General features: G+C 48.3%; 1 protein-coding gene across 6 annotated transcripts in view; it reads left to right on the forward strand.

The window, feature by feature from the left end:
* TRPM4 (transient receptor potential cation channel subfamily M member 4) overlaps window positions 1–20,908 on the forward strand; it is a 61,913-nt gene that overhangs the window by 34,417 nt on the left and 6,588 nt on the right. For 4 of the 6 annotated variants that reach the window (XR_009545229.1, XM_060174141.1, XM_060174148.1 and 1 more), the window contains 4 exons: window positions 1,033–1,145; window positions 1,497–1,574; window positions 1,716–1,853; window positions 4,441–4,872. Coding sequence is in view for 5 of the 6 variants with exons in the window: in XM_060174141.1 (XP_060030124.1) it covers window positions 1,033–1,145; window positions 1,497–1,574; window positions 1,716–1,853; window positions 4,441–4,872 (761 nt within the window). In the remaining variant the exon portion in view is untranslated. The remainder of the gene's footprint in view (window positions 1–1,032; window positions 1,146–1,496; window positions 1,575–1,715; window positions 1,854–4,440; window positions 4,873–20,908) is intronic. The other 2 variants (XM_060174142.1, XM_060174145.1) reach the window with 2 other exon arrangements.

Raw genomic sequence — 20,908 nt, forward strand, 5'->3', positions numbered from 1 at the left:
CACTGTCTCCCCCAACAACTCTTTCTCTCTCTTTCCCCTTCCCTCTCAATTTCTCTGCCTCCATGTGAAGTAAAGCCCCGCTGAACAATAGCATCCTGTTTGAGATACAAATGGGGCAGGAAATCCCACCCTTCCTGTGGGGATGCCCATGGTCTCGCCTGCCAGGAAGCCTCTCAGCCTGCTTCCTGTCACTCTGACAGGCTGATGAGAGCCAGGCCTTCAGGACAGGAAGCCCAGCCCACCCTTCACCCCACACCCCCAGCAAGTCCCAGCCTCAGCTGCTGGAACGGTTTGGAGGACATTTCAAGTGGTTACCCAGAGAGTCCTCTGCCATGCATGGTGGCTACCCTTCTGGATCCCAGTGTGGGGGTCTCTTCATCTCCCTGCACCCAGTCTGTAAAGAGGGAGAGAACAGCCCTGTCTCCCTGGGGGTGTGAGGGGGTTCAGTGAGCTGAGCTCAGCAGAGGGCTAACCCTGCCTCCTGCATGTACAGCTTCTCCTCTCCTCTCCTCTCCTCTCTTTCCAATATTCAATTTGTTTATTATTTATTTATTTATTTATTTTTGCCTCCAGGGTTATTGCTGGGGCTCGGTGCCTACGCTATGAACTCACTGCTCCTGGAGGCCATTTTTTCTCATTTTGCTGCCTTTGTTGTTGTCATTATTGTTATTGTTGCCATTGATGTTGTTGTTGTTGTTGTTGGATAGGACAGAGAGAAATTGATTGAGGAGGAAAGACAGAAAGAGAGATACAGAGAGAGAGAGAGAGAGAGAGAGAGAGAGAGAGAGAGAGACTCCAGAGTACTGCTCAGCTCTGGCATAAAGCGGTGCTGGGGATTGAACCTGGGGCCTCTGGGGCTCAGGCGTGCAATTTGGTGCTCTGACAGGCCGAGCTGTGCCCAGACCTCAGTGCCGGTATCTGCCCAGCTCTTGGGAGCACACACCTGGCCCAGGGGATGCTCCCGCCTGAGCCGGACGGGACAGGGCCCTGAGGAGACCAAGGCTTCTGATCCTTCCTCCCTACACCCCACAGTCTCTGCTGACCCAGAAGTGGTGGGGGGAGATGGACAGCACCACGCCCATCTGGGCCCTGCTTCTCACCTTCTTCTGCCCCCCACTCATCTACACTGACCTCATCACCTTCAGGTCAGTCCTCCGGGCTGGGACTGGCAGGCGGGGTCCCAGCTTACCCTTCCTGCTGCCTTCCAGCTGCCTGTCTCTGGGGTCTGGTCTGCACATCCCTCCCCTGGTTCACTGTCTTTAGCTTTCCCAGACTGAAACCTTCTGGGGCAACAACTAGCTTCTGGGGTGGGGTGGGGGGTGCTCTCTGGGCCTCTAAGGGGGGCAGTTCTCCTGCTTGGGAGGGTGGTCCCTTTGTGAATCTTGGAGGTCATGTCACCTTCCTGCCGTGTCTCTGGAAAATTCAGGCCCTCCCCAAACCCCTACCCCTTCTCCCCTTCACTTCCCACTCTGGGTCTCTGTTTCTCTCCACACCAGGAAGCCTGAGGAAGAATCTACCCAGAAGGACCTGGAGTTTGACTTGGACGAGGTCATCAATGGCGAGGGGCCTGTCCGGTGAGTGGAGCCTCCACACTGTCAGGAGAAGTGGGGAGGAGTGGTGCGGGGAAGGCAAGGAGACTGATTTTGTGAAGCTACCGGAAATACCAAGGGAGCTTCCGCGCTGCCAGATGCAAGGCTGAGCTCCTCTTGTTACAGAAATATCTGCGAGTTACAGCCCCAGGGTGCAGCAGGCCCAAAGGACCGTGTGGAGGCCAGGGAGATACTTTATTTAACGCTGGCAGAATCTAGTGGACTCCTGCCACGCTCGGCTGTCCGCATGATCTGGAAAGCCGCGTATGTTCCCATCAAACCGGGTGCGCGTGCACTGATGAGTTACAGGGGGGCCTTGGAAAAGGTACATTTTGACTGGTTACAGGGTGCACCGGTCAGGTGTGTGCAGGTACTAGGGGAAGGTGCGACAGGATCAGTTACATTGTGAGTCATCAAGGTGCAAGTAAAAGCGGGGGGGATGGTTACATTCCACACTCAACCCATCCACCGAGGCAGGGGAGGAATCTGACTGGTGACTTTCTGCAAAACGGAAAGACTTAGCTTTGACTGGTGACACTGCTAGTTGCCTAGGTTTGCTGAAACGCGGGTGTGGCGGACCCGCCTGTCTGTCCACTGTGGAGTTGGGGAGCGTTTCATTTCACTGTTAGCCTGCCCTGCAGGGCTTCGCTTCTTGCTATGAGTACTAAGTGGATGTGGTCTTGGTGCATTGAAGGGCCTCTCACTAGCTTATCTCTACCTCCCTATCCACCTCTCAGTCTGTCTGCTTTTTACTTAACTATTATTACTATTTTATTAAAGCACTCACAGGTCAGCTCTGGCACATGGTAGTGTCGAGGATTGAACCTGGGACCTCAGAGCCCTAGGCAGGAGAGTCTTTGCAGCACCATTGTGCCCACTCACTTTTTCAATAAAATGTATTTATTTTCCCTTTTGTTGCCCTTGTTGTTTTTATTGTTGTAGTTATTATTATTGTTGTATTGATGTCATCATTGTTGGATAGGACAGAGAGAAACAGAGAGAGGAGGGGAAGACAGAGAGGGGGAGAGAAAGACAGACACCTGCAGACCTGCTTCACTGCCTGTGAAGCGACTCCCCTGCAGGTGGGGAGCCTGGGGCTCGAACCGGGATCCTTATGCCAGTCATTGCGCTTTGCGCCCCATGCGCTTAACCCTCTGCACTACCGCCCGACTCCCCGCTGCCCACTCATCTTACTGAGTCATATTCTATCGGGCAGATGGACCGCATCCTACCCACCCACTCTCCACTTGTTGACGGGCATCCAGCCTGTTTCGCTTGTAGGTTCTTACCTTTCTGCTTGGTTTGTAAAGACAGGAGGCCTCGCCCCGCCCCGGCTGTTTCCTGTAAGCTTGTGGAAGAGGTCACGCGTCACTTAACGAAGGCGACACATCCCGAGAAAGCACATCAGCTGGTTTTCTTCTCGCTGTGTGAACGTCAGAGAGTGTAACCACGAACCTGACGGTGCAGCCCCCTTCAGTCGGGGCTGTGGCTGGTGACCACCGTGTAGCATGCGTTCTCCTTCAGCCAGAACAGCCTTACATGACCCAGGAGTGTATTCGTTTGACTGATTTACTCACTTATTTCCTCCAGGGTTATTGCTGGGGCTCAGTGCCTGCATTACAAATCTACTGCTCCTGGTGACCTTTATTTTTTTTTCCCCATTTTTGTTGTTGTTGTTGGATAGGACAGAGAGAAACTGAGAGAGGTGGAGAAGATAGCAAGGGAGAGAAAGACACCTGCAGACCTGCTTCACTGCTTGTGAGGTGACGCCACTGCTGGTGGGGAGCTGGGGGCTCAAACTGGGATCCTTCCATGGGTCCCTGTGCTTTGCACTGTGTGCACTTAACCTGGTGCGCCACTGCTCAGCCCCCTAGATGTGTTCTCTCAAGCACCAAATAGTAAAAAAACCAAAGTAAGTCCAGGGGATCCGAAACCACCCGGGGGCATCAGAGGTCAGGTGGGTGGCCCAAGGTCAGACAGACTCGGGGTGGTGGGGAGGAGAAGGTCAAAGGAAGGAGAGGGACTGGGATCTGGAGTCAGCAGGAGTCAGAGGTCAGCCTAAAGGTCAGCAGACGGCAGACTAGATCAAAGAATGAAAGTTAAGAAGAAGGGGCAGAGAGACAGCACGCGCCTGAGGCCCCAGTTCTCGTCCCTCACACCACCTTATGCCAGAGCTGAGGACTGCTCTGGGGAGTCTCTCTCTCTCTCCCTCTCTCTCTCTCTCTCTCTCTCTCTCTCTCTCTCTCAATTTCTCTTAAACAAATGAGTAAGTAAATAAATAATTAGGGGCTGGGTGGTGGCTCACCCAGTAGAGAGAGCACGTTATAATATATAAGAACTCGAGTTCAAGCCCCTGGAAAGCTTCACAAGTAATGAAGCAAGACTGCAGGCGTCTCTTTCTCCCCCTTTCTTTCCTTTTAAAATTATCTTTATTTACTTACTGGATAGAGACAGCCAGAAATTGAGAGGAAATGGGGGGGAGAGAGAGAGGGGGAGTGAGACAGAGAGACACCTGCAGCCCTGCTTCACCATTTGCAAAGCTTTCCCCCTGCGGATGGGGACCAGGGGTTTGAACCGGGGTCCTTGCACATTGTAACATATGTGCTCATCCAGGTGCACCACCACCTGACCCCCTTCTCCCCCTTTTCTGTTTCCTCCTCCCTTCTCATCTTTTCTCTGTCTCTGTTCAAAATAGAGAGAGAGAGAAGAGAGAAAGGAAGGAAGATAGGAAGGAAGGAGGAGTGTCTTAGTGTCTGGGGTCAGTTGTAAAAGGTCAGAGGGCACAGCAAGGGTGAATGAAGGTCGAGACTCAAGGACAAGGCCATTTGACCTGCGCCCTCCCTACCCCCAGGCCAGCAGAGCCCCCCTGGGAGAAGGCACCCCGGGGGACGCAGACCCACCCCAGACGCAGGGGCTGCTGCGGGGGCTGCCCCCCTCGCCTGCGCCGCTGGCCCCAGTTCTGGGGGGCCCCGGTGACCGCCTTCCTGGGCAACGTGGTCAGCTACCTGCTGTTCCTGCTGCTGTTTGCTCACGTGCTGCTGCTGGACGACAAGCCCGAGTCCCCCGGGGCCCCGGAGCTGCTGCTCTACTTCTGGGCCCTCACGCTGCTCTGTGAGGAGTTCCGCCAGGGCCTGGGCGGAGGCTGGGGCAACCTGTCCGCGAGGGGCCCCGGGGGGCCGGGCCCCGTCCCCCTGCGCCACCGCCTGCACCTCTACCTCTCTGACACCTGGAACCAGTGCGACCTGGTGGCCCTCACCTGCTTCATCCTGGGCGTGGCCTGCCGGTGAGTGGCCTTGGTGACTCTGAGCCGTGCTGCCCAGGGCTGGGGTCTCAACTCTTGGCTTCTGTGCTCTGAACAGATGACTCTCCTCTTGGTATTGGTATTTTATTTTATATCTTTATTGGATAGAGACAGCCAGAAATGGAAAGGGTAGGGGGAGATAGAGAGGGAGAGAGACAGAGAAACTTATCTGCAGCCCTGCTTCACCACTCGTGAAGCTTTCCCCCTCCAGGTGAGACTGGAGGATTCGAACCCAGGTCCTTGTGCATTGTAACATGTGCGATCAGCCAGGTGCACCACCACCTGGCCTCTTTATTCGTCTTTCTTATGAAAAAGACAGAAGAAAAGAGAATGAGGGAGAAAGAGAGACACCTGCAGCCCTGCTCCTGAAGCTTCTCCCCCTGTAGGCGGGGACCAGGGGCTTGAGCCCAGCGTCTGTGCACCGTGGTGCATGTGCTCAGACAGGTGCGTCATGGCCCAGCCTCTTCTGTTATATGTTCTGACAGTCTTTTATTTATTTATTCCTTTTTGTTGCCCTTGTTGTTTTATTGTTGTTGTTATTGTTGTCATTGTTGTTGGATAGGACAGAGAGAAATGGAGAGAGGAGGGGAAGACAGAGAGGGGCAGAGAAAGACAGACACCTGCAGACCTGCTTCACCGCCTGTGAAGCGACTCCCCTGCAGGTGGGGAGCCGGGGGCTCAAACCGGGATCTTTACGCCGGTCCCTGCGCTTGGCACCACCTGCGCTTAACCCTGCTGCACTACCGCCCGACTCCCTTTTTACTTTATTTTTATTTGATAGGACAGAGAGAAATTGAGAGGGGCGGGGGAAATAGAGAGGGAGAGAGACAGAGACGCCTGCAGATCTGCTTCACCGCTCATGACGTGTCCCCTTCACAGGTGGGTAGTGGGGGCTTGAACTGGGCCCTTGCTCATGGAGATGTACACACTTAACTGAGTGCGCCATTGCCCAACACCCTCTGTTTTCCTCTTTAAAGGTGTGTGTGTGTGTGTGTGTGTGTGTGTGTGTGTGTTGCGGTGGGAGCTAGCTGACCAACCAGGTAAAGTATCTGCTTGCCATGTGTAGGGCCCTGGGTCCAAACCCTGCTGCCACATGGGTGTATCATGGAGACTCCTCTGGGAGGCCCCTGACGGTGGAGTGGAGTTGTGATCTCCCTCCCTTTTTTGTCCTCCCTCACTCTTTCTCTCTCTAAGAATAATAAAATGGGACCAGGTGGTGGTTGAAGTGCACATGTTACAGTGTTCAAGGACCTGGGTTCGAGCCCCCGCTCTCCACCTGCAGGGGAGAAGTGTTAAGAGCCGAGAAGCAGGTGTGCAGATTTCTCTCTTTGTCTCTCCCTATCTCCCCATCTCCTCTGGGTTTCTCTGTGTCTCTATCCCATAAATAAAGAAGTAAAACTAGACAAATGTAAAAAGTTAAAAAAAAACAAAACACAAAATTAAACAAGAAAAACAAACAACAGAACCAACTCCACAAGACAGGGAGGCCCTCAGTCATTTCCTGCAGGCTGACCTGCTGATGCTGATCAGAAACTCTGTGCGTGGGGTACCGGAGCAGCACCGCACCCTTTACGACACTTCATTAGAAAATATTGGTGGGGCTGGGCGGTGGCGCCGCGGGTTAAGCTCACGTGGTGCAAAGCCCAAAGACCGGCACAAGGATCCCAGTTCGAGCCCCTGGCTCCCCACCTGCAGGGGAGTCGCTTCACAGGCGGTGCAGCAGGTCTGCAGGTGTCTGTCTCTCCCCCTCTCTGTCTTCCCCTCCTCTCTCCATTTCTCTCTGTCCTGTCCAACAACAATGACAGCAATAACAACAACAATAATAGTGAAAACAACAAAGGGGACAGTGAAGGCAACAAAATGGGAACAATGGCCTCCAGGAGCAGTGGATTCGTGGTGCAGGCACTGAGCCCCGGTGATAACCTGTGAGGCAAATATTTATGTATTGGTTAAGGCTGGGGAAACAGCATTATGATCCTGCAAGACTTCCATGTCTGAAGCTCTGAAGTCCCAGGTTTAATCCCCAGCACCAACATCAGCCAGAGCTGAGAAGGGTTCTAGTCTTTCTTTCTTTTTTTGTTTTTTAAATTATTTATTTAATCCCTTTTGTTGCCATTGTTTTATTGTTGTAATTATTATTTTTTTATTGATGTTGTTATTGTTGGATAGGACAGAGAGAAATGGAGAGAGAAGGGGAAGACAGAGAGAGAGGGGGAGAGAAAGACAGACACCTGCAGACCTGCTTCACCGCTTGTGAAGATAGACACCTGCAGGTGGGGAGCCGGGGCTTGAACCAGGATCCTTATGCCGGTCCTTGTGCTTCATGCCATGGGCGCTCAACCACTGCGCTACTGCCGACTCCCTGTAGTCTTTCTTTCTCTCTGTATTGCTAATAAATAAATATTTAAATATATATATATATGGATTAGAGAGAGAGAGAGAGAGAGAACAGGAGCAGCAGTCTGGCACATACAATGCCGGGGCTCAAACTAAGGTCCTCATGTTTACCTACTGCCCTGGTCACTACGACACCTGCTGGTTTTATTCTGACTTCCTCGTCATGATGGTTGTCACTCCAAACTCTGCACATGCCAGGTGTGCACTCCACCCGAGCCACCATCAACCCCTTTCCCTCCCCTCCCCTCCCCTCCCCTCCCCTCCCCTCCCCTCCCCTCCCCTCCCCTCCCCTCCCCATCTCTCCCCTCCCCATCTCTCCCCTCCTCTCCCTCTGACTTATTACTTATTCCCCTCTCTCTTCTTCCTTTTCTTCCTTCCTCCTTTCTTTGGCAGTTAGGAGACTCGTCCTTTGAAGGGGCAGACACTGGGTAAGATGGAGGGTCCCACTGTCCCCTTTATGATCTGAAGGCGGCCGCAGCCACTCCGGCTCCTTTCTCTGTGAGCCCTGAGAGACCTGCAGCCGCTACAAGGTAGCCGACCTGAATAATTCATTCTGACAGCCAGATAAGACCTCTGTGGAACTCAGCTGTGTCTGGTCCTGTTTCTTGTGTGAAGTATCCTTGGAAATGAGAGGACTAAAGTCAGTGGTGCTTTATTTATTTTTAATATTCATTTATTTTATGAGAGAGAGAGAGAGAGAACCAGAGCATCACTCTGGCATATACATTACTGGGGATCGAACTCAAAACCTCATACTTGAGATTCCAATGCTTTATGCATTGTGCTATCTCCTGGGCCACACCAGTGATATTTTAGTATATTTTTATTCATTTATTTTTTAGTTGTTTATTTTCTTTTAAAAATTTATTTGCGGGTTAATGTTTTACATTTGACAATAAATACAATAGTTTGTGTATGTGTAACATTTCTCGGTTTTCACATAGCAGTACAACCCCCGCTAGGTCCTCTGCCATTCTTTCTGGACCTGTACTCTCCCCTCCCCACCCCCCAGTCTTTTACTTTGGTGCAATACGCCAACTCCAGATCAGATTCTACTTGTGTTTTCTATTATGATCTTGTTTTGCAACTTCTGCCTGAGAGTGAGATCATCCCATATCCATCCTTCTGTTTCTGACTTATTTCACTCAACATGATTTCTTCAAGCTCCATCTAAGATGGGCTGAAAACGGTAAAGTCACCATTTTTGATAGCTGAGTAGTATTCCATTGTGTATCTAGACCACAGCTTGCTCAGCCACTCATCTGTTGTTGGACACCTGGGTTGCTTCTAGGTTTTGGCTATTACACATTGTGCTGCCAAGAACATATGTGTACACAGATTTTTTTGGGTGGGTGTGTTGAGTTCCTTAGGATATATCCCCAGGAGAGGAATTGCAGGATCATAGGGTAGGTCCATTTGTAGCCTTCTGAGAGTTCTCCAGACTGCCCTCCACAGAGGCTGGACCAATTGACATTCCCACCAGCAGTGTAGGAGGGTTCCTTTGACCCCACACCCTCTCCAGCATTTGCTGCTGTTACCTTTTCTGATGTATGACATTCTCACAGGAGTGAAGTGGTATCTCATTGTTGTCTTGATTTGCATTTCTCTGACAATCAGAGACTTGGAGCATTTTTTCATGTGTTTCTCGGCCTTTTGGATCTCTTCTGTGGTGACTATTCTGTCCAAGTCCTCTCTCCATTTTTGGATGGGGTCGTTTATTTTTTTGTTCTTGAGTTTGGCAAGCTCTTTATATATTTTGGTTATTAGCTTCTTGTCTGATATATAGCATGTAAAGATCTTCTCCCATTCTGTAAGGGGCCTCTTGGTTTGGGTAGTGGTTTCTTTTGCTGTGAAGAAGGTTTTTAATTTGATGTAGTCCCATAGGTTTATACTTGCCTTAGTCTTCTTTGTAATTGGATTCGTTTCATTGAAAATGTCTTTAAAATTTATGCGGAAAAGAGTTCTGCCAATATTTTCCTCTAAGTATCTGATAGTTTGTGGTCTAACATCCAAGTCCTTGATCCACTTGGAATTTACTTTTGTATTTGGTGAAATAAAGTGGTTCAGTTTCATTCTTCTGCATGTTTCAACCCATTTTTCCCAACACCATTTGTTGAAGAGACTCTGCTTTCCCTATTCAATAGTCTGGGCACCTTTGTCAAAGATAAAATGTCCACAGGTGTGGGGCTAAATTCTGGGGTCTCAGTTCTATTCCACTGGTCAGTGTGTCTGTTCATGTTCCAGTACCAAGCAGTTTTGATGACAATGGCCCTATAATACAATTTGAGATCTGGGAGTGTGATGCCTCCAACTCTGTTCTTTCTTCTCAAGATTGTTTTGGCAATTCTAGGTCTTTTCTGGTTCCAGATAAACACTTGTAGCATTTGTTATATTCTCCTAAAAAATGTGGTTGGGATCTTGATGGGGATAGCATTAAATCTGTAGATGGCTCTGGGTAGTATATTCATTTTAATGATGTTAATTCTTCCAACCCATGAATATGGAATATCTTTCGACTTCTTTGTGTCTTTTTCTATTTCCTTGAGTAGTGACTCATAATTTTCAGTATACAAGTCTTTCACGGGAGTCGGGATGTAGCGCAGCGGGTTAAGCGCAGGTGGCGCAAAGCACAAGGACCCGCATAAGGATCCCGGTTCGAACCCCGGCTCCCTACCTGCAGGGGAGTCGCTTCACAGGCGGTGAAGCAGGTCTGCAGGTGTCTATCTTTCTCTCCTCCTCTCTGTCTTCCCCTCCTCTCTCCATTTCTCTCTGTCCTATCCAACAACAACAACAACAACAATAATAACTACAACAATAAAACAACAAGGGCAACAAAAGGGAATAAATAAATAAAATAAAATAAAGAAGTCTTTCACTTCTTTGGTTAGGTTTATTCCTAGATATTTTATTGTTTTTGTTGCTATAGTAAAAGGAATTGATTTCTGGATTTCAATTTCTTCTAGCTTAGTGTTTGCATAGAGGAATGCCACTGACTTTTGAATGTTAATTTTGTAGCCTGACACATTACTGTATTGCCTGATGATTTCCAAAAGCTTCTTGCTGGATTCCTTAGGTTTTTTTTTTTTAATTTGCTTCTTTATCCCTTTTGTTGCCCTTGTTGTTTTATTGTTGTTGTAGTTATTATTATTATTGTTATTGATGTCATTGTTGTTGGCTAGGACAGAGAGAAATGGAGAGAGGAAGGGAAAACAGAGAGGGAGAGAGAAAGATAGACACATGCAGACCTGCTTCACCACCTGTGAAGTGACTCCCTTGCAGGTGGGGAGCCGGGGGCTTGAACCAGGATCCTTAGGCAGGTCCTTGCGCTTTGTGCCACATGCACTTAACCCGCTGCGCTACCACTCAACCCCCGATTCTTTAGGTTTTTCTATGTATACTATCATGTCATCTGCAAATAGGGAGAGTCTGACAGACTTCTTCTCTTCCAATCTGTATGCCTTTAAATCCTTGCTCCTGCCTGATTGCTATGGCAAGAACTTCCAACACTATGTTGAATAGTAATGGTGATAGTGGGCAGCCCTGTCTAGCACCTGATCTGAGTGGAAATGCTTCCAGTTTTTCACCATTGAGTATGATGTTGGCTGTAGGTTTGCTATATAGAGACTCCACTATCTTCAGGAATTTTCCATCTATTCCCCTTTTTTGTAGTGTTTTGATCATAAAGGGATGTTGTATTTTGTCAAAGGCTTTCTCTGCATCTATTGATATGACCATGTGGTTTTTGGTCTTGCTTTTGTTGATGTGGTGGATCACATTGATTGATTTACGTATATTAAACCAACCTTGCATGCCTGGGATAAACCCCACTTGGTCATGATGAACAATCTTTTTGATATAGTGCTGTATCCGGTTGGCTAGAATTTTGTTCAATATTTTCACATCTATGTTCATCAGAGATATTGGTCTGTGGTTTTCTTTTTTGGTTGTGTCCCTGTCTGCTTTTGGTATCAGGGTGATATTGGCTTCATAGAAGCTGGCAGGGAGTATTCCAGTGTCTTCAATCTTCTGGAAGACTTTTAAAAGTAGAGGTATTAGTTCTTCTTTGAAGGTTTTGTAGAATTCATTTATAAAAGCATCTGTTGCAGGACTTTTATTCTTGGGAACGTTTTTGATAACAGTTTTAATTTTGTTGCCTGTGATGGGCCTATTAATATTATCTAGTTCCTCTTTACTTAGTTTTGGAAGTTGGTAGGTATCTAGGAAATCGTCCATTTCTTCCAGGTTCTCTAGCTTGGTGGCATATAGTTGTTCATAGAAGCCTTGCATGATATGTTGAATTTCTGCAGTGTCTGTTGTGATATCTCCTCTTTCATTTACTATCCGATTTATCTGGGTCTTCTCCCTTTTTTGTTTTGTGAGTCTGGCTAAAGGTTTGTCGATTTTGTTCACTCTTCCGAAGAACCAACATTTACTTTCGTTGATCTTTTGTATGGTTTTCCTATTCTCAATGTTATTTATTTCTGCCCTAACTTTAGTGATTTCTGTCCTTCTGGTTGCTTTAGGGTTCCTTTGTTGTTCTTCTTCTAGGTCTTTAAGATGTACAATCAGGCTGTTTATTTGTGCCTTTTTCTTGTTTCCTAATGTGTGCTTGTGTGGCTATGAACTTCCCTCTCAGTACTGCCTTAGTTGTGTCCCAAATATTTTGATAGCTTGTATCTTCATTTTCATTGAACTCTCGAAACATTTTGATTTCTTCCTTGATTTCCTCTTTGACCCAGTAGTTGTTAAGTAATGCACTGTTGAACTTCCACATTTTGGGACTCTTACTAATATTTTGTTGATTGTTAAGTGTTAGTTTCATTCCACTGTGGTCTGAGAAGATGCTTGGGATGATTTCAATGCTCTTGAATTAGCTGATACTGTCTTTGTGGCCTAACATATGGTCTATCCTTGAGAATAACCCATGTGGACTTGAGTAAAATGTGTATTCCAGTTTCTTGGGGTGAATGACTCTGAAAATGTCCAGTAGTTCTAGTTTATCTATCTCCTCATTTAGCTCCCTCATTTCTTTATTGATTTTCTGCCTGGATGATCTGTCAAGTTGAGAGAGTGGGGTGTTGAAGTCCCCTACTATGACTGTATTGCTGTTAGCTCTTTCAGTAGATGTTTGATGTATTTTGGTGCATAGATGTTAATAATTGTTAAGTCCTCTTGATTGACTGATCCTCTGAGCATTAAGTAATGTCCATCCCTATCTTTTTAAATTTTATTTATTTTAAAGTCTATTGTGTCAGATATGAGAATATCTGTTCCTGCTCTTTTTCTGTGGGGCACTGGCTTGTATGATAGTTTTCCATCCTTTCACTTTGAGTCTGTGTTTGTCTTGTTGAGTTAGGTGGGTTTCTTGTAGAAAGTATATTGTTGGGTTGTGTTTTCTGATCCATCTTCCTACTCTGTGCCTTTTAATAGGTGAATTCAGGTCATTGACACTGATATCAACGACTGAAGATATTTTAATGCCACTCTTGTAGATTTTTAGAATGTTCTGATACATGGCATATTTATGGTGGTGGTATGAATGTTTATAGGAGACCTTTCAGAACTTCTTTCAGGGCAGGCTTGGTGATAGTTGATTCTTTCAGCTGTTGCTTGTCTGAGAAGGTTTTTACGCCTCCATCTAGTCTGAATGACAGTCTAGCAGGATACAGTAGTCTTGGTTGAAAACCTTTCTCATTGAGCACTGGATAGATATCTTGCCATTCTCTTCTGGCGTGTAGAGTTTGTGTGGAGAAGTCTGCTGCTAATCTTATGGGTTTTCCTCTATAGGTGACTGTTTTTCTCTTGCAGCCTTCAGGATCCTTTCTTTTTTTTTTTTTTTTTTTTAATTTTTTTTTTTTTCCTCCTCCAGGGTTATTGCTGGGCTCGGTGCCTGCACCATGAATCCACCGCTCCTGGAGGCCATTTTTTCCCCCTTTTGTTGCCCTTGTTGTAGCTTCGTTGTGGCTATTATTATTGCCCTTGCTAACGCAATTCGTTGTTGGATAGGACAGAGAGAAATGGAGAGAGGAGGGGAAGACAGAGAAGGGGAGAGAAAGATAGACACCTGCAGACCTGCTTCACCGCCTGTGAAGCAACTCCCCTGCAGGTGGGGAGCCGGGGGCTCGAACCGGGATTCTTACGCCGGTCCCTGCGCTTTGCACCACATGCGCTTAACCCACTGCGCCACCACCCGACCCCCCAGGATCCTTTCTTTATCCTTATTCCTTTCCATTCTTAGTAAGATGTGTCTTGGTGTCTTTTAAGTCTGGGTTAATTCTGTTTGGGATCCTCTGGGCTTCTTGAACCTTTATGTCTTTTATGTTGTGTAAGCTAGAGAAGTCCTCAGCTATTATGCCCTGCAGATGCTTTCTTCCCCTCCCTCCCTTTCTTCCTCTGGTAAGCCAATACTATGTATATTATTTCTTTTGACGTCATCCCATATGTCTCATTTGTTGTTTTCAGTATCTCTTAATCTCTTTTTGAGATCTCTTACACCTTCTTTAGTTATCTCTAATTCGTCCTCGATCTTGCTAATTCTGTCTTCAACCTCATTTATTCTATTCTCTCTCTCCTCTACTAACTTCTGTAGTTCATCTATTTTGCTACCCGGTTCTGATACTGTTTTAGCTTGTTCAGCTAGTTGTGTTCTTAGCTCAGCTATTTCAGCTTTCAGCTCTCTAATAACCTTGATATAACTGCTGTGTTTTTTTTCCCTAGAGTCTCATTTATTGTTTCTGCATTTCTGATGACAATTCTTTCAAATTCTTTAGTCACTCCTGTGATTATTTCCTTAACTAGTGTTTGGATGTTGACCTTATTATTTTGTGCTTCAACCTCCGGGGGGCTTTTAGCTGAACTCTTGTCCTGGTTCATTTCTCCAATATTTCTTCTTGTTGTTTAACTATTCTATATAGGTCCCTTTCTCTATATGAGGTCCCTTTCTTAATACTTTTCAAATTACTGATCACTCTTGCCTGGATTGACTTGTATTTAAGTAAGGTACTTAAAGAGTTCACAGTTGTTTCAATTTTTTAAATTTTTAATGTATTTATTGGATAGAGACAGTCAGAAATCAAGAGGGAATGGAGGGATAGAGAGGGAGTCAGAGACACCTGCAACACTGCTTCACCACTTGTGAAGCTTTCCCCCTGCAGGTGGGGACTGAGGGCTCGAACCTGGGTCCTTGTGCACTATAACATGTGCACTCAACCAGGTGTGCCACCACCCGGCCCCTGTTTCAGTATTATTTCAGTCTCTGAGTTGGAGCACAGTGGCTGTTAAAACTTCTTTTGTTCTTTTTCTTCCCTGTAGGCTATGGGAGCCTGAGGGCTTTTAAACTCTAAGTAGGCTTCTTAGTTTAGTCACTCACTCTGATGATTCAGTGCGTTCCTGAAGTCGGTCTAGTCCTGCCTTGTTGCAGTCCTAGGTGTCTCCTTTGGTATTCCTAGTTGACCGAGGAGAGGAGAGGAGAGGAGAGAAACACAGCTGCTGCTTCTCCATAGCCCCACCTCTGGCAATATTTTAGTTTATTTTATAAACAATTTTATTTTGGTGATATATACGGAGAAAGATAGAGACCTGCTCTGGCTGATGATTCCCTTGTCAGATAGCTTCATCTGTCCATGTCCCATCATCAGGCAAGAGAGCGCCCCAGACACACCTGACAGCATGGGGTAATTGTAGTCTGAAAATATGTTGCTCAGTCTCTTTCTCTTTCTTGCCTGTGCTCTCTCTCTCTCTTCCTTCCCATCTCTCTCTCTTCCTTCCCATCTCTCTCTCTCTCTTCCTTCCCATCTCTCTCTCTCTCTTCCTTCCCATCTCTCTCTCTCCCTTCCCATCTCTCTCTCTTCCTTCCCATCTCTCTCTCTCTCTTCCTTCCCATCTCTCTCTCTTCCTTCCCATCTCTCTCTCTCTCTTCCTTCCCATCTCTCTCTCTCTTCCTGCCCATCTCTCTCTCTTCCTTCCCATCTCTCTCTCTCTCTTCCTTCCCATCTCTCTCTCTCTTCCTTCCCATCTCTCTCTCTCTCTTCCTTCCCATCTCTCTCTCTTCCTTCCCATCTCTCTCTCTTCCTGCCCATCTCTCTCTCTCCCTTCCCATCTCTCTCTCTCTCTTCCTTCCCATCTCTCTCTCTCTCTTCCTTCCCATCTCTCTCTCTTCCTTCCCATCTCTCTCTCTTCCTTCCCATCTCTCTCTCTTCCTTCCCATCTCTCTCTCTCTCTTCCTGCCCATCTCTCTCTCTCTCTTCCTTCCCATCTCTCTCTCTTCCTTCCCATCTCTCTCTCTCTTCCTGCCCATCTCTCTCTCTTCCTTCCCATCTCTCTCTCTCTCTTCCTGCCCATCTCTCTCTCTTCCTTCCCATCTCTCTCTCTTCCTTCCCATCTCTCTCTCTCTTCCTTCCCATCTCTCTCTCTCTCTTCCTTCCCATCTCTCTCTCTCTCTCTCTTCCTTCCCATCTCTCTCTCTCTTCCTTCCCATCTCTCTCTCTTCCTTCCCATCTCTCTCTCTCTCTTCCTGCCCATCTCTCTCTCTCTCTTCCTGCCCATCTCTCTCTCTTCCTTCCCATCTCTCTCTCTTCCTTCCCATCTCTCTCTCTCTCTTCCTTCCCATCTCTCTCTCTCTTCCTTCCCATCTCTCTCTCTCTTCCTTCCCATCTCTCTCTCTCTCTTCCTTCCCATCTCTCTCTCTCTTCCTTCCCATCTCTCTCTTCCTTCCCATCTCTCTCTCTCTCTTCCTTCCCATCTCTCTCTCTCTCTTCCTTCCCATCTCTCTCTCTCTTCCTTCCCATCTCTCTCTCTCTTCCTTCCCATCTCTCTCTCTTCCTTCCCATCTCTCTCTCTGCCTTCCCATCTCTCTCTCTCTCTTCCTTCCCATCTCTCTCTCTCTCTTCCTTCCCATCTCTCTCTCTTCCTTCCCATCTCTCTCTCTCTCTTCCTTCCCATCTCTCTCTCTCTTCCTGCCCATCTCTCTCTCTCTCTTCCTGCCCATATCTCTCTCTTCCTTCCCATCTCTCTCTCTCCCTTCCCATCTCTCTCTGTCTCTTTTCCTTCCCATCTCTCTCTTCCTTCCCATCTCTCTCTCTCTCTTTCTCTCTTCTTTCCCAGCTCTCTCTCTTTATATTTTAAGATTCATTAACCCACTAATGGGATGAGGGCAAAGAGAACCAGAGTACCCCTCTGGCACACTGTGATGCTGGAGAGCACATGTACTCTGGGACTCAGGCTTGAGAATCCAACACTATCCACTGTGCTACCTCCCGGGTCACTGCAGCTTTCAAGCTGCACTTTTCCAGGTGTTGTTAATCTGTTAGATCAACATGACTATTCATCCACACATTTATTTATTTCCTAGAGCACTGCTAAGCTCTGGCTCTTGATGGTGCTGGGGATCGAACCTAGGATCTCTGGCCCAAGACTCTTGTGCATTACCGTTGTGTTACCTCCCCGGCTGTGTGCGTCTCAGACGCTAGTTAGCTTGGGCAACTTTTCATTTGTAGTTGTCCATGTGCTCCTGTGAGTGATCGCTTTTCTAAAGACAGCCTTATTTAGGACCTCGTATTTGCAAGGCCACCACATCCCCTCCAGGGTGGCTATCAGCGAGCTTTTGGTGTTCTTTTAAGACAATATTTTGTTTGATAAAGACAGAGAAATCTAGAGGGAGGGGGAGATAGAGAGGGAGAGAGACAGGGAGACACCTGCAAATATTTTGCTGCTCCAGAAGCTTCCCTCCTACAAGTGGGGCCTGGGGGCTTGAACCCAGGTCCTTGTGCTGTATACCATGTGCGCTAAGCCAGGCACGGCCCCGCCAGGCCCTCCTCCTGTCACTCTTTGCCCTGTTTAAAGACTCTTGTCACATCTGTGCACTTGCCTGGAATTCACTCCTCCACTGGGGTCACCTTGTTGGTGGCTTTGTTCCAAATGTCTTCTCTCAGCCTCTGGCTTCATTGTTGCTGTTGTATGTGATCTTTTTTTGTGTGGTTTCTGCACTTCTTATTTATTTGTATTTGATCTGTCAGTGAAAATTGAGAGGGGAGGGGAAGATAGAGAGGGAGAGAGACAGAGAGACACCTGCAGCCCAGTTTCACTACTCACGAAGCTTCTCCCCTGAAGGTGAGGACTAGGGAGTTGAACCCAGGTCCTTGTGCACTGCAATGTGAGTGCTCAGCTGGGTGTGTATTGCCACCCACCCGATCTGGCCCGATTCTTACTCTATGACTTTTTAAATTATCTTTATTTACTTATTGGATAGAGACAGCCAGAAATTGAGAGGAAAGAGGCTGATAGAAAGGGCGAGAGAGGGAGTCGGGCGGTAGCGCAGTGGGTTAAGCACACGTGGTGCGAAGCGCAAGGACCGGTGTAAGGATCCCGGTTCAAGCCCCCGGCTCCCCACCTGCAGGGGAGTCGCTTCCCAGGCGGTGAAGCAGGTCTGCAGGTGTCTGTCTTTCTCTCCCCCTCTCTGTCTGCCCCTCCTCTCTCCATTTCTCTCTGTCCTATCCAACAACGACGACATCAATAACAACAATAAAATAATAAGGGCGACAAAAAGGGAATAAATAAATAAATATTAAAAAAAAAGAAAGGGTGAGAGAGGGGCAGGAGAGACAGCATAGTGGTTATGCAAAGAGACTCTCATGCTTGAGGTTGCAAAGTCCCAGGTTCAATCCCCCACACCCCATAAGCCAGAGCTGAGCAGGGCTCTGGAAAAAAAGAAAAAGATACTGGGACTTCAGGGGAGAAATAGGGAGAGACACACCTGCAGCACCGCTTCACCACTCGCAAAGCTTTCCCTCTGCAGGTGGGGACCAGGGGCTCGAACCCGGGTCCTTGCGCATTATATCATGTGCACTCAACCTGGGCCCCCATCTTATTCTGTATTTTTAGGGAGGGTGGGAGAGAAGGTGTGCTGCCACCACCCACAAATTTACGTTCTTAGTGCTGTCCTGTGCTGCAGGGCCCGGACCCTGGGCCACAGCGTGGAAGCCAGGTACTGTCCCTGCTGAATTACCTCCTGGCTTCTTTTTTTTTTTTTTAAGTTTTTAAAAATTTATTTATTCCCTTTTGTTGCCCTTGTTGCTTTATTGTTGTAATAATTATTGTTGTCTGTCTTCATTGTTGGATAGGACAGAGAGAAATGGAGAGAGGAGGGGAAGACAGAGAGGGGGAGAGAAAGACAGACACCTGCAGACCTGCTTCACCGCCTATGAAGGGACTCCCCTGCAGGTGGGGAGCCGGGGGCTTGAACCAGGATCCTTATGCCGGTCCTTGCGCTTTGCACCACATGCGCTTAAGCCACTGCGCCACCGCCTGACCCCCCCACCTCCTGGCTTCTTGTATTTTACTTTAAACCTGATTTTATTCTTTAATTCCTCAGTTTGAAATCATTTACAGCTTATAAAAAAATATGGCAAAGGCTGGGGAAATTGCATAATGGTTATGCAAACAGAACAAAGGCCCCAGAAGTCCCAGGGTCCATCCCAGCACCGCCATCAGCCAGAGCTGAGCAGTGCTGGTAAACCAGACCAGACCAGACCGAACAGGGTCCCCGTTACACCTTCCGCCCAATTCTCCGAAGGTCAACATTCTAAAATACCCAAAGCAGGAGATTTAATGTCACTCTCCACCCAAACTGCAGTGTCACCTATTGTCCCAACAGTGGCCCAGCTCTGCTCCACGGGCGCAAGAACCCACATCAGCACCAGTGGCTGTGACTTCTCCAGGGTTACCACTCGGGCTCAGTGCCAGCACTAGGAATCTACTGCTCCTGGAGGCTGTTTTTCCCGTTTTGTTGCCCTTGTTATGGTTGTTATTATTGTTACAGCTGTAGTTGTTGTTGGACAGGAATGTTCTCTAGAAATGGAGAGAGGAGGGGAAGACAGAGAGGGGGAGAGAAAGACAGACACTTGCAGGCCTGCTTCACCACTTGCAAAGTGACCCCCCCCCGCAGGTGGGGAGCTGGGGGCTCGAACCAGGATCCTTGTGCCAGTCCTTGCACTTTGCACCACATGCGCTTAATCCACTACGCTACTGCCCAGCCCCCGTCTTCTCTCTTTCTTCATTTATTGGGTAGAGACAGCCAGAAATAGGGAGAGAAGGGGGAGAGAAAGTAGGAGAGACACAGAAAGACCTGCAGCCCTGCTTCACCACTCACAAAGCTTCCCCTACAGGTGGGGACTGGGGGTCAACCCGGGTCCTTGCGCATTGTAACATGTGCTGTCAACCAGGTGCGCCCCCACCTGGGCCCACGTCTAAGTCTTCAACAATCTGGGGCAACTCTCTCCTTCATTCCTTTGACTTTTATGTCTCTAGTATTTTTTCCCCCAGAACACAGCTCAACTGTGGCTTATGCAGGTGATTGAACCGAGACCTCAGAGCCTCAGGCACGAGGATCTTTTTGCAAACCATTATTCTACGTCCCCAGCCCTCCCCAAGTCTTCTGAATAGTCCTTTTGCTGTGCGGTGCTCCCCCGTGATACTGGGAGCTTGAACCGGGGTCTTCACACCGGGAGAAGCGTGCACTCCTCTGAGTGAGCGATCTCCCAGCCCTTCTGCTCAGCGAGTTACAGGAAGTCTCTATATTCTGCCTTTTCTAAGTTAGAGACATACTCCAGCAGCTTTAACCTCAGTGACTCAGGGAATTGAGGCCTTAGACTTGCAGGCATGAGGCCCTGAGGGCGGTCCCTGGCATCTTGTGTGCCAGAGTGATGCTCTGCTTTTCTCCTCTTCCCCTCATCAATGAATAAACAGAGCTTTAAAGATACTACAGCAGGAGCTGGGCGGGAGCGCGGCGGGTTAAGCGCAAAGCGAGGACCGGCGTAAGGATCCCGGTTCGAGCCCCCGGCTCCCCACCTGCAGGGGAGTCCCTTCACAAGCGGTGAAGCAGGTCTGCAGGTGTCTGTCTTTCTCTCCCCCTCTCTGTCTCCCCCTCCTCTCTCCATTTCTCTCTGTCCTATCCAACAACGACGACATCCATAACAATAATAACCACAACAGGGAGTCGGGCAGTAGCGCAGAGGGTTAAGCACAGGTGGCGCCAAGCACAAGGGCGTAAGGATCCCGCTTCAGCCCCCGGCTCCCCACCTGCAGGGGAGTGAAGCAGGTCTGCAGGTGTCTGTCTTTCTTTCCTCCTCTGTCTTCCCCTCCTCTCTCCATTTCTCTCGGTCCTATCCAACAACGATGACATCAACAATAATGGTAAATATAACAACAATGGAAACAAGGGCAACAGAAAGGAAATAACTAAATATATATTTTTAAAAAGCTGCTACAGCAGGGGGCCCTGCCAGTGGCGCACTTGGTTGAGCACACACGTCACCGTGGGTAAGGACCCGTGGCTTGAACACCTTGAACTCACCCGCAGGGGGGAAGCTTCACGAGTGGGGCAGTAGGGCTGCAGGTGTCTCTCTGTCTCTCTCCCTCCCCCACCTCCAATTTCTCTCCGTCCTACCTAAGAAAAAGGGGGAGAACAGCAGTTTCCCCACGCCTGTTGCCGAGGCTCCTTTCAGCCGGTATTCCATGGGTGCTGAGCGAGTCCCAGCTGGGTGTGTGGGAGGGGAGGCCACAGCCTCACCTGGAGCGGGGGCTGGGCGGCTGGGAAACTCGCCTGTTCCTTTGCACCTGGCTCCCT

The sequence above is a fragment of the Erinaceus europaeus genome, chromosome 2 (assembly GCF_950295315.1).
Source record: "Erinaceus europaeus chromosome 2, mEriEur2.1, whole genome shotgun sequence".
Classification (NCBI taxonomy): domain Eukaryota; kingdom Metazoa; phylum Chordata; class Mammalia; order Eulipotyphla; family Erinaceidae; genus Erinaceus; species Erinaceus europaeus.